We start from the raw sequence: 18,119 nt of genomic DNA on the forward strand, positions 1-18,119 counted from the left end.
TTTTGTTTAAGAATGAATTTTTCGGTCGTAATTTCCTGTGGCAAATTATAATTGAAACACCCTGTATAATTTATTCTCAATGGTGACTGGATCTCCCTTCCGCACACGCACACGCACACAAATACGCGCAAGCACCTACGTCACATGCACACGAAGACTGCACGTATATATACAAGGAATGAGCAGATCCATGATTTTCGAGGGCGGGAAAGAAGCTCGACGACTTCCGGCATCGGAAGAGATACAAAGAAGGGAATGCGTAAGAACGCGCTTACTCTTAAGACACAACTCTATGATTATTAGTTTTCTCTTTTCTCCTACACCGTGTACAAAGAATTATCGGAACGACAAATGTTGTATTCGTAAAATAATTCACTCTTAAGAACTAGAAAACATTTCAAGCGTTGCTACGGCGCGGTTTAATCGTATCTATATATATATTTTATGTGTACTATTATGTACGACTGTGTAATATTTTAATATACATATATGTATTATGCATGTAGGAAGTATCGTAAAAAAACGAAAAGACGGACCAATGAGATTTTCTTGAGATTCTTGGAAGAATGAGGCGGCCCGGTGGTCGAAACGGGAGAAAGCTTTTAATTAGAAAGTTTTTCTTTATATAATGTGTGTGTATATGTATATACACTATGTAAAACGGAACGTTGCTGCCACAAAGTACAATTCTCTCTCGCTGAAGTTTCCGCTCGATTGGAAGGGTATCGTATTATATATCTACTATATATATATATATATATATCTTTCGCCTCTTTCATCCTCGTAGCGACAAGCGCGTAATAATCCTACACAGTATGCTACGCGTTAAGACGACTACTTAATTACGCCCATGAGACTTAAGTGTATTTACGTTTCGGGCTTCATACAACGGCTAATTAGGTTTACATTAACATTCCTTCTTCTTCCATCCTCTCCCATCACTCCCTCCCTTCCAAACTAACGTTTTCTTTTTTCATTCGTTTCCCTCTTCAACAACAAGAAACTAGCTTAATCCTAATTATGTTTCTGATTTGTTACTTTCTAAGGCCTGGTTTCTAGCTCGGATCCTGCTGTCGCTAAGGCAGTGACTCTTTCTCCCTATTTCACACACACACATACATATAGTTTTACGCTCCGTCTCTCTTTTTCTACGTTAGGGACTCGACAGGATATATCACGCATCTGCGAATTCCCCCCCCCCCGCGCCCAATTCCGAGTTTCGATGCGTCTCTGAAAATTGTGAAAAGAAGCGCGACGCAGTTGGCGCGCCGAGCGAAAAATCAATGACGTCCAAGAGAGAGAGAGAGAGAGAGAGAGAGAGTGTGTGGTGGCTCTGGCAAAATAAATTGCGAAACTACGCCTACGTAATTAATAAATTCAAAATAGGTATGGGAGCGCGGGTGCGCTAGATGGGTGTGTGTGCCTCGGTAAATAAGGTAATAACGCTGTAGGATTTACATGGGAATGGAGAGAAAGCCGCGCGGCTGTCAATTTTCTTCAGATTGAAAACACATTTTGGCGCGCGTATCGCAACTGTGCCAAACACACGCCGGTGTGTATATATATATATATATATAGGGAAGGTGTTATAATGAGGGAGGTGCACTCCGTACAATGGAAAAAGTGCAAATCATGAGATCCACGGCGCGTGAAATTAAGTTTTACGTCGGACACCATGTTTGCAATGACCCTTCAACCACTCGCTCCGTTTTTTTATTCTATCGAGAATTATGCTTCAGCGATGTATAGGAGCGTGAGAAAATTCTCTTAAGACTTAACTCTTAACCCGAGTCGTGCTCTGTCAACGATAATATTTAGACTTAATTAATTAACGATGTATAATTGGCTCTTTTTTTACGCGTAATTGCACGTCATTGTAATATTCGCGCGTGGATGTGATTCTGCGAGTGTGTGTGTAGGGTTAGAATACGAGTGACGATAAAATTGATAATTTTAATATTCGTATTTATCGCACCATAATTGCGGTGGTTTAGAAAAAGACGAATTACAAGTGGAGTAACTGCGAAATATATCAGACTCAGCAAGTTCTCCAGAAGAGAACAACTTAGTGCGATACGCGGAATTACAGCTAGCGATATTAACATATACGCGTAACTGAGCAAACGTGTGTAGAATCAGGGTTGTTAATAAATGTGCCAATTTCACTATCGACGATTCCCACAATAATTGCTCCGCTAGGAAAAGATAAATCGCGAGTGGAGTGTGGAGTGGGAATCTGCAACGTCAGGAAGTTTTTTAAAAGAGAATATATCTGTCTGCTTTTGAGAAACCAATTGGCCTATTAATCAGCAGTGCTGGATCATCGTCGAAATTGGGAAATGGAGCAGCGAGGGTATAAGGACAGCCTGGAGATGGAATTTGCTTTTTCAACTGGGACAACGGTAAGAGATAGGGACTATCTTCGTTATGGTGACCCTGCTTTGAGGGTAGAGATGGGAAGAAAGGAAAAAACAGGTAAGAAAGGGATGAATGTGAAAACGAGGAATAGGATGAGGAGGACGTGGCCCGTTTTATGCGGACGCCGTGCGTTGGGAGACTTGTGAGATCAATACGTACTCCGGTCCTCTCTCTCTCTCTCTCTTTTCCTCTCCCCCCCCCCCCCCCCTCCTCTGCCCCCGGCACCATTCCACCCCGTCACTCTCGCTCTCTCGCTCACTGGTACACCTTCTCCTAGCCGTACCACCTCTCCGACCTCGGTTACCACTACCGAAACCCAAGCAGCCCTCCGACCCGCCCTTCCTAACCATCCCCCCCCCCCCCTGCAAACCAGCATCTCTCTCTCTCTCTCTCTCTCACTCCTCTTACCCCACCTTTAACCCCCGTCCCACGACACCCCGAGCCCTGCACTCCTCCATCTCGTTCAGTGGGTCCTTGTTCCGCAACCTTCCGTCGGGATTTATTGCCGTTATTATTTTAACGCCACCGATTCATTCGCCAGGCGCGCTCTTCTCGCACGTGCTGCGCCACGCGAACTTTTCGATAACGCCAGCGACGAAACTTCAACTCTCCTAAGCAGACGATAATATTTCCAAGATTCACCCCTGACAAGCCTGCGGAACGACGTAATGTTTTTACCTTTCAATTTACTGTAATTTGGAAGAAAGGATTATACGGGGTGTGTCACTTGTTTCTTCCCATACGCTGGACGTGTTTTGTTTCATTTATCTCTTCGTGATTATAAGAGATATCGATTTTTTTGCGGATTACCTTTTTGGACCTAAATAGAAAGCACTTTCGGAAAGGTTTCGCGAATGGGATTGATATCTAAAAATATTTGCGAGGATAAATCGAGTTATATGTTCACGCTGCGGGTCGAATTTAGTGACACTATTTTTATATATATGTGGCATACAGGTAGATTGGGATGGTCATTCAAAAATATGTTTTTGATGGAACGTTATACAACACTGGAGGCTGATTAACGTTTTACGACGAACTAATCAAAGGGCGCTTGTGTCGCTGCTACGAAAATGTGTTTTTCGAGGAATTTCGACGTTTTTTCAAGGTCGTTAAATATTTGATTTTGCGAACAGATGTATAGAACCTCTTCTCTAGTGAATTAAATCTTACGTAAAATGGGTTTTACACATCTTTTTATAAATCTCATATTAATTGAGATAATCAGAACATTTTGGTATATTAAATTGAAAACATTCAATTAAAACTAAAACTGCCACGTATGAAAATTACAACCAGTTGTGTTTCTCTAGTTTTCACTCATCGAATAACTCCCTAATTTACACGCTATCGTGGAGTACTGATACATTTGTATAATTAAAAAATATGGAAAATTAAAAAAAAAATTATTTAACCATAAGCAGCTAATAATTTCTTCACAATTAAGCGTTCCCTCAAACAAATGTATAGTACCTCTTTTATACAAAATTCAATTCTCCGGAGATAATGTACTAAAAATTCTTCTGATTTTTTCATCCTGAAATTTTAACTATTTTAATTTCTCATCAAATATTAGTATTTTAAGGGGTACCGTCGAATATTTATTTTTTAACGACCATCCTAATGTATACAGTTTACGTGCGTATGTAATCGAAGAGGGAGGAAGTAAGTATAATTTGTGGAAGGAAGATGGTAATGTTAAAGCGTGTAATTTCTGAAACTGTGATCGCATGGAGGGTCGAGGTACACGGATGGTTGTTATAAATCGTGACTGCTCGAAGCGAAAAGGGGTTAGTGTGAAAAAAGTGGTGGGACAGCCTCGTTTGGTGGGACCCAAGGGTTGGGATCGGCCTTGGGGAAATGTCGGAACAGTTTAACCCCCGGGAAAAAACCGAGGGGAGCCTTAAGCACAGGCAACGGAGGGAGAGCAGGAAATTTTTAAAGTAGAAATATGTATTATTGTCGCTACGATACCAGCGAAGAAGCGATATTTTTTGTCTTGGTAGATCGAGGACATTACGATCAAATTCTCAATATTATAATTAATATACTACGTGTCGTAATGATCAAATTTAAGGATTGAGAGGGAGGAACGTAACTTTAAAGAATTCTTAGTAATAAACGAAAGTGTAAAATTAAAATAAAAAATAATAAATCTTACATCCTAGCTTTCAGCAATTTCAATTTTGGCATTAGTTTATTATTATTGAATGAAATCCTAACGAAACTACTTTAAAAGTAGTAAAAGAATTGAATGTAATAGTTAAGACTCGGCTTCACCCGTTAAAAACTTGCAATATCTTTTATTTTCTGAAATTGTAATTTGACGTTTCCGACCGTACGTTTCTTGATAAAAGCTGTTTAAGAAGAATTCTTTTAGAAGCGATTCGGAGTTCTATTTTATGACAATAAAAAAGAATTCTCTACTTAATCTCTCGAAAAATTCTAAGACACTTTCAAAGACGTTACAAGTTCCAGGAAGAACTCATTTTTACTGTCATAACATGGAACTCAAAAAGAATTATTCCTGTAGCTAGATAGGAAATTGCATTCCCTATCACTCTATTAAATTTGTCCGAGTGTAATTGTGAGATGGCGTGTATTTAAAAGAGACCCAGCATTTTCGTACACTCCGTTTAGGTCGTCGAAGAGTGAAAAGTCAACTAAAGAGTCTTGCAGCTTGAAAGAAGCCGAGGGTGAGGGGAAGCCTTAATAATATCTAATCGAGCGTGTGGGCGTATGCGAAGGCCGTAACGAATCCGCATGAATGGGACTAATTGAAGAGCGGATCATCCGAAAATTTTCTCCGTCCACTTTAGCAACTTCCGAGACTAGTCCGAATCAGACGAGAGTCTTTCAGTTAGCACCATCAGGCCCAAGTTACCAATTATGTCAGTTTTAGAAAAAAACCGTCCCTTGCGATGGAATCGTTCACAATTTTATTATCATTATTATTATGATTATAGGTAAGCAAAAACGCGACTGCAATATTTTCCTTCGTTTCATTTGGCAATCCTGACAACAATTTGTAGGGATAAGCAATCCAGCAGCAGCAGCAGTAGTCTACGAGGGCTCGTGAAGCATCTTGCAAGAAGAGGCCAAACGAATGGAAACAATTAGAGCCAAGTGTACACTATCCCTTTGTATGCCACAGGAGGATACCTCGCTCCTCTTTCACTACTTACAACTGCCGGCTAATTTTCCCAAGCATTCGGGCCAAACTAAAAAACGTCTGATTGCCACTTCGCCTGATGACATTTTCATTTCTTGCCAGAGAACCCCCCCGCCTGTTCACCCATATCTCAATATACAATATTCGTTGAAATTTGTCCTGCTGACTCTTCGAGGTTTCACAGTCGAGAATATCTTTGCAGAGTTTTTCCGTGGGGCCATCCTACGAATAAATCCGTTTTTAACTTCAATCTTCTCGAAGAAAGATTTTTCTCGGGCGATCGCGTTTCACCGCAGACCAAGCTTATTCAAATTAAGACATTTATCTTCGATGTTATATTCAGCTCCTTCATAACCACGAGCGAGGGAACACAGGCACAGTAATTCCCACTGTAAATGTTCTCCCGCAAACAAGTTTTGGCGAAACTTAAAAATTCAACAAATAATAACTACCCCAGTACTCGTTTCCATTCGTTTGAAATATGTATATAATTACAACATAAAAGGATGTTCAAAGCGTTGGGTTGAAAATGTCATAATTTCGATGGACTCTCGGTTAGCACTAGCAGTGATAGCTAGGTATTTGATTTGGGTATCGAGATGCGAAGAGGAAGCTTAGAGGGGGATCTGTCAAAAATTGTGTTATTATAGAAGTATATACCATATATAAATATGGGAGTGCAGTATGTAGCACGAGATTCTTTACAAGGGAAAGTCGATTTAGAAACTTCAAATAATCGATTTTTTTTAATGTGTAGATTTGGGTTTCTAGAGTACTTCCCCAAAGTTTAAAAGCGAAAGTCGAGAAACTTGAAAAGTTACAGGTAATTAGTTATGAGTCAATTTAAAATTATAGCTCTCACCATTCCTATAGCTTTGTTATTTTAGCATTAAATTAATTAAACGATTTTTTTGTACACTTGAATATATAAATGTACCCAAAGTTTCATAAATATAAATTATTTCTCAATGAAAAAAAAAAAAAATATAGAGAAATGATTAAATTTCGCTGTCTAAATGGACATTCCCCTTAATTCTTTTGTTATAAACGTGGCAGGATTGCATACTGAGATTCCTTAGGTGCCACGAGGGTGTGTCGATGAAAGGGGCACCCGAGGGAAAATCAATTTTCACCACTCGCGATGCCATTGCTCGAAAAGCAGCGATGAAAAAATTTCGTTCTCCCAAAATGGTCGTCGGTAGAAATATTGAGTCGCGCTACTGTAGCACACATACTCTCGTACCCACCAAACATCTTATCCACCAAATTTCTATTGTTTCTTCGTTCCTGGCACGTAACATCTGTCGGGGAGCGGCTAGTGTAAGATTCCTGAATCGATGATGATAATCGGTTCAATTAAAAATAGCGTCGATGATGTTTTGAGACGTCTATTTCTCATACATAAAATTGTCATAAAATTTATGGACGCAGTACCAACACAACGTTCATTCATCTATATCGACAAATAAATATTGCATAAACAAACTTTCTACATAACAAATGCATCAACATGACAAATATCTGCTTAATCGATTTTTGTCACTTTCATAGACAATGGAGACCGAGGAGTTTGAAAGAATGTTCCAACTACTTCTATATGATTTCGATAACTCTCTATTCTACTAATCTTATTACGGAAATATTCAACAACTTCTTTTCACTCATAATTCTTTTTTTTTTACCATTTTTGTGCTTCTCCTATACCTTTGTCTCTCCCCCCCCACCCCCCCCCCCCTCTCTCTCTCTTCCACTTTCACGCACGCACGCACGCACGCACACACACACACACACACACTTTCTCTCTAGCGTTTCGACAGCACTCGACTTTTATTAGTGGTCCGAAAACATTGCTTATCGATTGTTGGGCGAATTTCTCGGGTGTAAATCGATCGGAAGTAAGCGCGCGATCACGGAAGAGGATCCAAAGCTTCCAGCCGCGTATAAAAACGTGTATAGCCAGAAGTTGGCGTCGTGTAAAACAAAGAGACTCCCGGAACAATCGGTGATCGTTTCCAAAGCACGCTCATTCGGATCTTTTGAAAGAAACAGCGAATCAATTGCAATTCCTTAAAAGTTATTATGCAAAACGGAGGCTGCTCGAACTTTTGTTCGATATTCGTAATTTTTTTCGCAATCGTTTTGCACGTGTCTGTAATGGATGTGTGGGTATGACTATGTATAGTATGTGCCATGGACGCAGTTTTTTCCATTGTTATATTTCGCTCGTTTCATGTTCCTTGTTTGACATATGTCACAATGACCTTCGAAGCCTCTTTACAAGGTAATGGGAAACGCAATTGTAAATAACTTTTAATGATAAACTTGAAATTGGCAACCTTTAATCAAAATTAAAATGAAATATGTAATACATGCTAAATTCTCATCAATATTAATTTTGATACTTGCAAATTGCTACATGTAAGGGTGAATTCTATTCTAACTGAATTAATTTAAAGTAGTAGAGGAAGTAAACGCAAAGCTGAAGACTCTGAATACTTTCCTTTTGTCTCAATTTAGTTTTCGACATCTCCGATCATACGTTTATTGATGAAAGTTGTTTAAAATTACGTTTTTACCAACCTAACAAAATTTTTCCTTCGTTACTGTGGCACGCTGTATATATATATCGTTCGGTAAAAGAACAGCAAAGGGCGGATATAATATACGGTGCGTTAAAATAGATTATGGATAAAGGCGCTTTGTCTTCGCGGATCAAAATGTGTCACATATCTGATTAAGGATACTCCACCGTTTTTTTTTCTTCAAAATATATAGATCAGCTTGAAATTTGGAAAGAAGAATTTACTTCAAAATCTTACGAATCGAATGGTATGCTGAAAATGTATAGGACAGTCGATGGAATTATTAAAAAAATAAGTCTTAAGACGCCTTCTTGGATTTAATAAATTATAAATTGTTGTATACATATAAAAACACAGATTTTAGCAAAATCTACAGAAAAATTAGAATCTATGCATACAGAATAAAATGAGTTATGGATAATTTAGAGTTGTCGATGAAATAATAATTAATCGTCTAAAAATCAAACAACTCGTTGATGTTGCAGTATTGGTAATTAATAAAATATTGAGTAAAAGTATTTTTCTACTTATAAATATGATTTCTAAAAGTTCTATATTGCAATTAATGGTAGAAAGTATCACATGTGAAATTATAACACATAGTTTAAAAAAAAGAAAAAAATACAAGAGTCACCTAAAGCACCCTACATTTGATACGTTATTGAACGCTGGAGTGTCCTTAACGCGATTGAAGGTAATGGATCGAGAGACGCGTGTAGCACGTGCGTGATCATATGGATGAGCGCAGGCATCGTTTCTTGGATCGAGAAGAAAAATTTGCTTCCATTGGAAAAAGGCGAGCGATAAGTTGAAAATTAATATAAGAAAGGGGTCGGTTTTTACATTTCTTCGGATCTCTCTTCGTGTTTACGCGGGGAGATAAGAGTCTGGCTCGTTATTAAAGTTTTTTCGCGCTATTAGAGAGGAAAAATGGGAAGGTAGTCGGGTTTCATTTGTCTCGCGTGTGTGAGTGAGAGTGTATAGGTACTCAAAGACGTTTCTCTTATCACGTTTTTTACTACTTGACTAAAAAATCCGCCCTGCGCGTTCCTTTTGGCTTCAATATTCGCGTCACTCGTGGAAAGCTACAGAGTTTAATAAGCTAGCTCGCACGAAAACGTATTGCTCCTGCTTCAACTTCTTTCTCCAAGCGCTATACGCACACGCATACACGCACACAGAATCACTTTATCCGCATATAAGAACACGCCCAAGGAATCATACGGTTTTAGTCTTTTTTTGCTGCTTTTCTATCCTTTTCCTCCTCGTCGTACACACACATACATACACACGTACAAAGGTAGATATATGTAGGTTTATATATGCGCGCGTATACATATATAAATACATATATTTACATAGATCTTCGCGTACCAATCGCCGCTGTGTATCGCACTCTTTTACACTCTCTCTGTCCCCCCGCGCTATATACTCTTCTTTCTCATCGGGTTTTCCATATTCTCGCTTAACACAAATTCATGTCCTCGTTTTGCCGCTCTTCGTCGATCTTTTTTTCTGCAATGTTTTACTTATAAATGTAATTAGTAACAATTATATGCGTGGACAATGTTTAACAAGACAGTTAACAGCAAGATTGTGCTGGGGCCCTCTGAACAGAGAGTACGAAACATTTCGGTTTCGTATAACAAAAGGAGAGAAGGAGTACTTTATAGGCCGGGCAAGATGGCGCCGACAAACCGGAAGTGCGAATTCCTGCAGAGGATATAGTTTTCTTTCCGGGTCCCGCAGGCACAATCCTGGTTAATGCATACGATTTCGCGTAATTGCGCATCTCCCGCGCGCTGCTCTCTTTCATCCTCCCTCTGTGTCCCCTGTACCCTCTTAGGGATGACCCCTCGTTACTCGAATCGCACACAAATTTTAATTCGATAATCTCCGATCGATGTGTCTCCTCTCGATCTCTCGACCGATTCGGCCCCGGATCGCGTAAGACGGCTGCAAAGGAAGAACGCCCGATTCGAAGATCCAATGATTTTTTCGCGTCGATAAATCTTTTCGAGACTCGTTTGCTGCTTGGTGAAAAAATTCGTTAAGGTGTAAGATTACGAGGCACTTTGATGCGAGACGTCAAGTAGGCCGTGGAGCAAGCGTTAATCGCTGGTTAATAATTAACTGTGCAACTTGCCCGTAGAGTTGGCGCGTACGCTTGTGAAAAAATCCAACCCTTCGAGAGCCCTTTCGACTGAATCCATGATTCATGCGGTTTTATATAAACAATCGATATAATAAATAATCTTCAGTCTCCAACTCGACGCGAATTCTCGAAAGATATCGCGAGGCATTCGTCGAAGCAAATTATAGACATAATTATACGAAGGATAAAAGGACAACTGGGGTTCTCCACTTGGCAAATTGATCGCTTTAATCGGGGATCGATCAATTGGTTGCAAAGTTGAATCTTAATTGGCTGCTTCACGAACGCAGGCCGAGAATTTCATTTCGCTTTCTGTATTATTGTCAATAAGCTGCCCGACTGACATATTACATAGACATTGGTGAATTAAGGAGCGAGAATTCGACAAACTCTCCCATTTAAAGTTTAACGCTTATCATAAGAGAGGATAGTTGTTGGATGGAACGGTAGAGAATATACAGTTTTTTTTTTAAAGCTTGCAAATTCGATCTGACCTTTCTCGCGGCCAAACTGTAGAGTTTATGTGTGTGTGTGTGTATTGAGAGCGTGAGAGAGAGAGAGAGAGAGAGAGGGAGCATAAGCAGCTGCGCGAGGATGCTCCTCGTTAATTCTTCATCTTTATATTTAAGCTAGTTGGATATTCGCGCGACGGTTTGATGGCTCGCGAGAATGCTGCTTGCTTATGTGTGGTCACGCGCGCAGTACGTGAGTCGCGTCGATTGTATTATACAAACGGTGTTTAAGAACAGGGCGCGAATAGGCTGTTGTGGTGCAGATGACAACCGGATTATAACGATAACGACGATGATTCATAGGTTGTCCTGCGCCAGTTTAGCTCCTATTCCGTGCTGCTTTAGTTCCTCTCCCCCGGTTGTTCGCGTCGTTTCTTCGATGCGGTGAAAAAAGCACGTTTTGTATCTTCGGGCGGTGGGCGAATTTGTGCGTATCGTATGATATTTGAAAGAATCTTCCAGCTTTTATCACTTTTCCGCCTTGCGCCACTTTCCCTCTCTTCTTTTTCTTTCCTTTTTCTCCTCTCTTTTCCTCTTAAATTATTTCCCACTTTCCCTCTTTAGACGAGAAAGCGCTGCATTCGTTAGAATTATACCTCGCGAAGTAAGGCCGGTTCGTCTCCGATGAGGCTTAGGGACGCTTATTTTAATTCTATATCCCTTTTCTTTCCTTCTTACTCCTTTTCTTTTTTTTTTTTTTTTGGTTTTACTCTTCCTTTTCGTCGCGACGTTCCTCCCTCCGTTTTCTTCATATTCTCCCCATTCTCATTTTCGATACTCTCACGAATTCGTAAAAATTGATCTCGATCGGGCAGTCCCGGAGTGATGATCCGCGTCGATCACGCTCGCGAGAAAGATCAACGCAGAAAGTATTATACAAGAACAGAGAGAATCGAACACACTCGACAACAATTACTTCGCTCTATACCATTTTCTAACAAGTTATTATTTTTAGCAATTTTTGTTTACGTATTATAATCTACGAAAAGAAAAGCTCTCGATGAATGTAACTCTATACCCGTGCCGCTTACACTCTGATACTCCGTTCCTAATTGGCCGTTTTACGATTCTCTCCCGAGCTACAATTTCAACCGCTCTCTCGTTCTTTCGTTCCTCGACTCATCGACGATTCTAACGGACCCACTCATTCTCCTATATAACACTTATACTTTTATACTTCTAACATTCTTATTTTCACGCCCCTTCTATACCATTCTCTCAATGAAATATTCCGCCCTTAGTAGCTCGTACATCATGCGACTATGCTAATACAATAGTTAGCATGTACGGTAATGTCTAAACGAACACATATTATACCTCGATAAAGCCACGATCGCTTTATCTATTTACCGCTCCTCTCACCGAACAACCGAATAAACGCTCTCCTCTTTACCGGAAATTCTATCTACCTACGTTTCTTTTTTTGTTTATTACGTTGCCTCATTAGTCATTTAATCATTAATGCTTTATACGTTAAATGTATGTGTGACATGCCTGCGTCCTCATATTCTTTTACGTAATTATAGTGTGTGTATTAATAATCGTATCGTTATAATTCTATTCTCGTTACGTTTAGTGTTACTCCATCTTTTTTATTAGTCAATTACTATTATTTATTCATTCATTAATATTATTATTAATATTGTTATTCATTAATTTATTATAATTATTATTATTCATTATTATTAATATTATTATTAGTAATATTATTAATCCTGTTATTTTTAGTATTAGTATATTTCATTATTATTCATTTTAAGTAATCGTTAGCTATTTATTATTCTGTTTGTTTTCCCTTTATTAATCATATTTATTGTATTATCAATTATTTAATAACGTAACGTATTAGCGCAACGGTCGCCTTCGCTCAAGAGAGCAGGCTCTCCCGTTTTCCTTCCTTCGGGGAGCCCCCTTCTTTCTCCGGCTAGCAATGTTTTGCCCTGAGAATGGGGATGGTTCGCTTCGCACATGTAGAGTAGAAAAAAAGAGCTGCGTCTTCTACGGCGGATGATCCTGCCGCGAGGACCGCCTTAAGATGCGCAGTGATCTTCGAACGCCAGCGTCCCCGCGCCGGTATCCGTGACGAGTGTCGCAGTGGTTTCGAAACCTGCGATCACCGTCGCTGAGACGTCGATGCTGGCGCCATCTAGTCTCAGCTCGTTCATCGTCACGGGGACGCGCGGCCACGGATCCGGCAAGGAATCCGCTTAGTTTTCGCCACCTCCACGATCCCCACTTCCACAACCACCTGCACCACCACCACTTGACCGTAAATCGCTCGTGCACTTGGCCGATCATTCGCGGGAAGCTCGTCGGATGGATGATTTGGACGACGGCGGCGTTGACTCGTCGATCGGTGAGAGCGAGAATGGCCGCCAGCACATGCAGCGCCATCGTGGGGAACGCGCGGAAGCTCAGGAGTCCCAGCAGCAGGGATAGGTCGAGTCGCACCGACGACGACGCCGCCGAAGATGGTGGCGCTGCAGTCGGCGTTGGCGGAATGAAACCGACGCCACCGCTCCCGCACAGCGAGTTCACCGGTGTGGATGGCAACGTTGGAAGCGGAGAAACCGCGTTGCTACCTTCCTCCATCCTCGTTGCTGCTGAAGTTGTTGCCACCGAGTGATCCATCCGCTTTCCTAAACCCACCAACACCAAATCTTCGTTATTAACACGCAATTCATCTCCTTCTCCCCACTCCTCCCATCTCATCCCTCCAATCAAATCTCCGAAGCGCACCTGTACTTTCCGACTGGGCCGTCGTGATCTCGCAGTGTGGCGCTGACGGCGGATCACGTTCCCTGCCACGTTTACGGGGCTCGCGGTCCATACAATTGTCGCAGATACCCGTACCAGGTTCCTCGTCGGAGCACACGTGGAAGCAGCACTCGTCCTCGCTACTGCTGTGCAACGCCCTCGCGGCCTGCTCCCCGGTTTCTGGGATGTTCGGGTCTGAAATCATGCCGTTTCCGGCCACTTCGTACACGACGCTCTGCAATCCGCCATTCGCTCTTAGCGTCGAATCTCTCTCAGACGCTCTTTAACGTCTTTTGTCTTTTCATTCGTTTTTTAGTCTTTTTTATTATATGCATATGTATATAGTTAATACCCGAAAAGCGTGCTTTAATCATTAGTCATTGTAATTGTTAATGTGGAGGGTGCCAGGAATATTTTTACCCTCCGATTATTTGTTTATTAATGTAGTCATGTGTTTTGCAGGTTTTAGCGGCAATTTCGCGAAAGAGAAGAATTACAATAAGCATCGCTTGTGTTACCTCTGCAAAGAAAGGTAGGTTCTCCGGCATATTGCGTGGGGTAGGCGGGAGCACGATCACCGGGAAGTAAATAAGGGCAACGTTGTTCCACGGTTTGGCAGAAGGACCGGCAAGGACGCAACCTGGATCCGGTCCAGCTTCCTTCCAAACTCTCTAAATCCTGCGGTCCCTCATGAGCAAAGTAAGGCACCAGGGAGCTGCATACCCATTTTCTATACGCCTCCTGTAAACATTAAAACCAAAAAGATATTATTTTCTCTGTCTATTGCATCCAACAATGAAATTTATTAATTTTTATACACGATAAGTATTCAAAGTTGTCATCTATAATTATAATTGGCCAACTTTAAAATATTTCGCAGTAGTAATGACCATTAGAGAGATATTAACTGTTATTAATTGAAAGAGTGCGCAAGTAATATCATTTAGTACTTGATAAATATTCGACTTTAAGAAATAAATATTGATTATACGAATTATAATTTACTCAAACTTTAACCGTTGGGTCACAACGTGGGAAATATAATTATTCCCACCTTTCTCTTTCACTATAGGTTTCGTAATATAAAATCGAGCAATTTAAGGAGGGAAATTGATGTAAATCGGAAAAAGCCAATGTTTTTAATCTTAAATGATAGAATAATACGTTAAAATCACGCTGTCAAAATTTTACAGTGAAACTCAAAGCCCTTTTGAAGTAACAGTCAATAAATGTAACTAGCACGTGTTCAATTACACTGCTACTCAAAACTTTAAACGCGTTTTTCTCGAAAGTAAATTTTCAGAACTGACGGAAGGGATAGCTAAAAAACTACTGGATGGATCTTGAAATTTTTGATAAATATATACATATATAATAATATTGCTTTGTAGGCAATCCCACATGTTTTAAGAAATGCTTTAAAAGAGCGTTTTTAACAAAAAATAGCCAAAGTTCATGAATTTTTCCATTTTTTTCAACTATAACTCTTTTTTGTCATTTTATTAGTTCACACATAATGCATGCATGTTTATAGCAAGAAAAAACTTGTACAGATAGTTTTCAATAAATAAAACTGAAGTTAAAATTTAAGAATGAATAAATTTTTAACCTGATTATTTTTATTTAAAATTCCTAATTAGCGACAAAAAAAAAACGCAGCTATGCTAAACAGCACCAGGAAATTCCAAGTGGAAGTAAATTTCCGACTCAAAAGGTTGAGAACGTTTAAAATGAAATAAAGAAGCTAGTTATCGTTTCCAGGGAGATGGAGAATGAATGTTATATTTCAAACACAAAGAAAATTAATTTCTAAATAATATCCTGCTAATTGTTTCATCCACCATGGCCTCGATCTTTTCAGGAAAATATAATTTTACGCGTGGTGGTTGTTTGTTATGAAAATTCAGATATTGAATTTTCTGTACGAAGTGGCGAGAGAACGAGAAGTTTTTGGACTGTTCCGATCCACGCTAGGGGTAAGGTAGGCGCATGGGCGTTAAGGATTCTAGGACGCGAGTGAGTATCAGAGCGTCGGAGGCTAGCAAAAATACTGCACTTCGCACGGTCTAGTTGTAAAGCATTGTTCCGAGCGTCGTCGTTCGCCTCCGTTTCGCTGATTCTCTATGTAGCCCTTACTCTGCTTTCCTAACTCCTCTCTGAAATTATTGCTCTCGGCTCGCTACTCATCTATAGCCACTGTATAACTATACTTTTGCGATAAGCCGTGTGAGAATCGCGAGAATCCTCTCTTGCTCCTTCCTTTTTCAGCATCGACAACAATAAAAGCAGCAAACTCGCGAAAGGAGATGCCGCTCAAAGAATTTATATATATATCGATTGAATCAATTTTCCAATGCCAAAGCGGCCTCGTTAAGCCATTTTTACCCTGATCGTATCGGATAAAATAGTACGAAGGCTTCGAGAAATAAGCTCTTTACGCGAGAATCACATTATACGAACTAATATCAATATTTAACACGCTTAGCTGATTTTTATTGTATATCAACGTACGATGACGTTGTAAAATTTAACGGGATCTTCGCAGATGGCGCCTTAAGCTCGTTCCTAACCTCAAAAAATCTACTTTCGCTTCTTATCAAATTTTCACGAGACTTTCAAAGAGTTGGTCGTTAAACCCAATGAAATCCAATTCAAAGTATCTACCTATTGTTGTCTCCTATTTTTCTCGCTCTTCTATTAGAATTTCAATCGTACTTTTAATCAGTCTCTCTCTCTCTCTCTCTCTCTCTATCATACATACACAGGCACACCAACTCTTCTTCAAACGTTAATCACTCGTTCTATTCATAAATAATATTTTGTAATATTCGGTCTTGAATGGACCTCTATCGATTTTTGCTTTTCTCAATCATGCTCTCTTTTTTTTCCAACAAGTGGGAGTGGTGGCTTCTTCAAAATTTCTGCTTCGAACGACCGCCGTAATCAAGCAGAGATGTCGAGGCAGACTCGAATTCTCTATAGCCTCGTAAAAGAGAGATTTTAACGAGGGCCTTATCAGCGATCGGAAATGACGCGTGTCAAATTCTAATAATCGCATTTGCCATGGCTCGAATCCAGGCACGGACTTACTTATATCGAACAATGCTTGGCTCTTCTGGAGGATCGAGAGCAAGCTGTGAAAAACTGTCACGACGTAATCTGCCTTTAGGATCGAAATATAGCACAGGTTTTCGAGGATTTCGTTTGGTGTATCGACGTGAAAACGAATCCGGGGGGAAGGGGGTGTAGGAGGACGAGGATTCAACGACCATAGGCAATGTAGGTGACGGAAATTCGCGAGTAGGATGAGACGAGAGAGAGAGAGAGAGAAAGTAGGTAGATAGGTAGCTACACCTGAAGCACCCTTCAAGCCGACTGACCCAATTCTCTCTCCTCCTCTCACTAACCTGCGTTGGAACTCGAAACTCTGAACTCAAAAGACTTCGAATGATGCCCCCCGCCCCTGCCCTCTCCGAAAGTCCTGACTCTTACCAAAGTATACAGAGTGTCCTATAAGTCGGTACTGACCCGGAAATCCTCGACAAAAGAGCCAATTCCAAGTGGAAAATTATTTTTACTGCAGCCCTTATTTAAATAGTTATTAATGCTGGAAATTTCTTAAATCCTCATCGTCTTATTGGCTGAGTTCAATAGAGGAATATGACGCAGGATTTGGATAATCTTGCCAATCAATGACAAATAAAACTATTTAAATAATAGCCACAGGTAAATTATATACATAACAAGGATTTTCTACTTACAGTCTGCCTTTCTACCGAATTCTTCCGGGTCTGCATTGATTTATGGGACACCCTGTATAGTATATTTACCACATATCATACTCCCCCCACTCAAACCACTCCTCCAAAAACCTCCATTCTTTTCCTCGAACAATACGTCGTTTACTGAAGGAGAAATCGAAGGAAACGAGCGATTTCGACGACGCGCTGTAATCACTCGATATACTGATACAATGCATGCATGTGAAGAGAAGCTACCAGTGTGGGAAACCGTAGTCGAAAAACAGTAGGATATTATAGCCTTTGGTCTAATCTCTCGCTTTTACGACTGGTTCGCGTCGTGCACTTGAAATTCAGTGGCGCCGAGTCCGCCAGGAGATATCAGCTAATCCTCCCCTCTTCGTGCAGAAGGATCCACAAAGCCTTGCATCATCCAATCCGACGGATCATCGCGATCTTAACGCGAAAAACTCTTAAAAGAATCTCTCAATATTATATACAATAAAAATATTAATAGAATTTACAAAAATTATTTATAACCTGTTGCATAAATTAATCAACATTTTGCTTATAAGTGTACACACACACACACACACACATATAGCTAACAATTAACTACGGTAGATTTCAATTTGTAGGCTGACTTTCAAAGTTACTCGCTCCTACTTGAACAGGGTTTCCCTAAAGACTATATATACTATTTCCTATGTGGTCTCCGTCTGGCGGGTAATTAATGCTGTGCGCGCGTCAAGCATACCACTCGTAGCTTCAATAGCACGTTTA

General features: G+C 40.3%; 1 protein-coding gene across 1 annotated transcript in view; it reads right to left on the reverse strand.

Moving 5' to 3' along the window:
• Positions 1–7,329: 7,329 nt before the first annotated feature.
• Positions 7,330–18,119, reverse strand: part of Mid1 — a 41,926-nt gene continuing 31,136 nt past the window's right edge. Inside the window, exons 2-4 of the mRNA XM_066725583.1 lie at positions 14,115–14,337; positions 13,579–13,791; positions 7,330–13,478 (exon numbers count right to left, since the gene is read on the reverse strand). Of these exons, the coding sequence (XP_066581680.1) occupies positions 12,838–13,478; positions 13,579–13,791; positions 14,115–14,337 (1,077 nt within the window). The 3' untranslated portion in view covers positions 7,330–12,837. The remainder of the gene's footprint in view (positions 13,479–13,578; positions 13,792–14,114; positions 14,338–18,119) is intronic.

The sequence above is a fragment of the Prorops nasuta genome, unplaced genomic scaffold, assembly GCF_024137725.1.
Source record: "Prorops nasuta isolate Cenicafe-Biocafe unplaced genomic scaffold, Cenicafe_Pnas_1.2 PNAS00004, whole genome shotgun sequence".
NCBI lineage: Eukaryota > Metazoa > Arthropoda > Insecta > Hymenoptera > Bethylidae > Prorops > Prorops nasuta.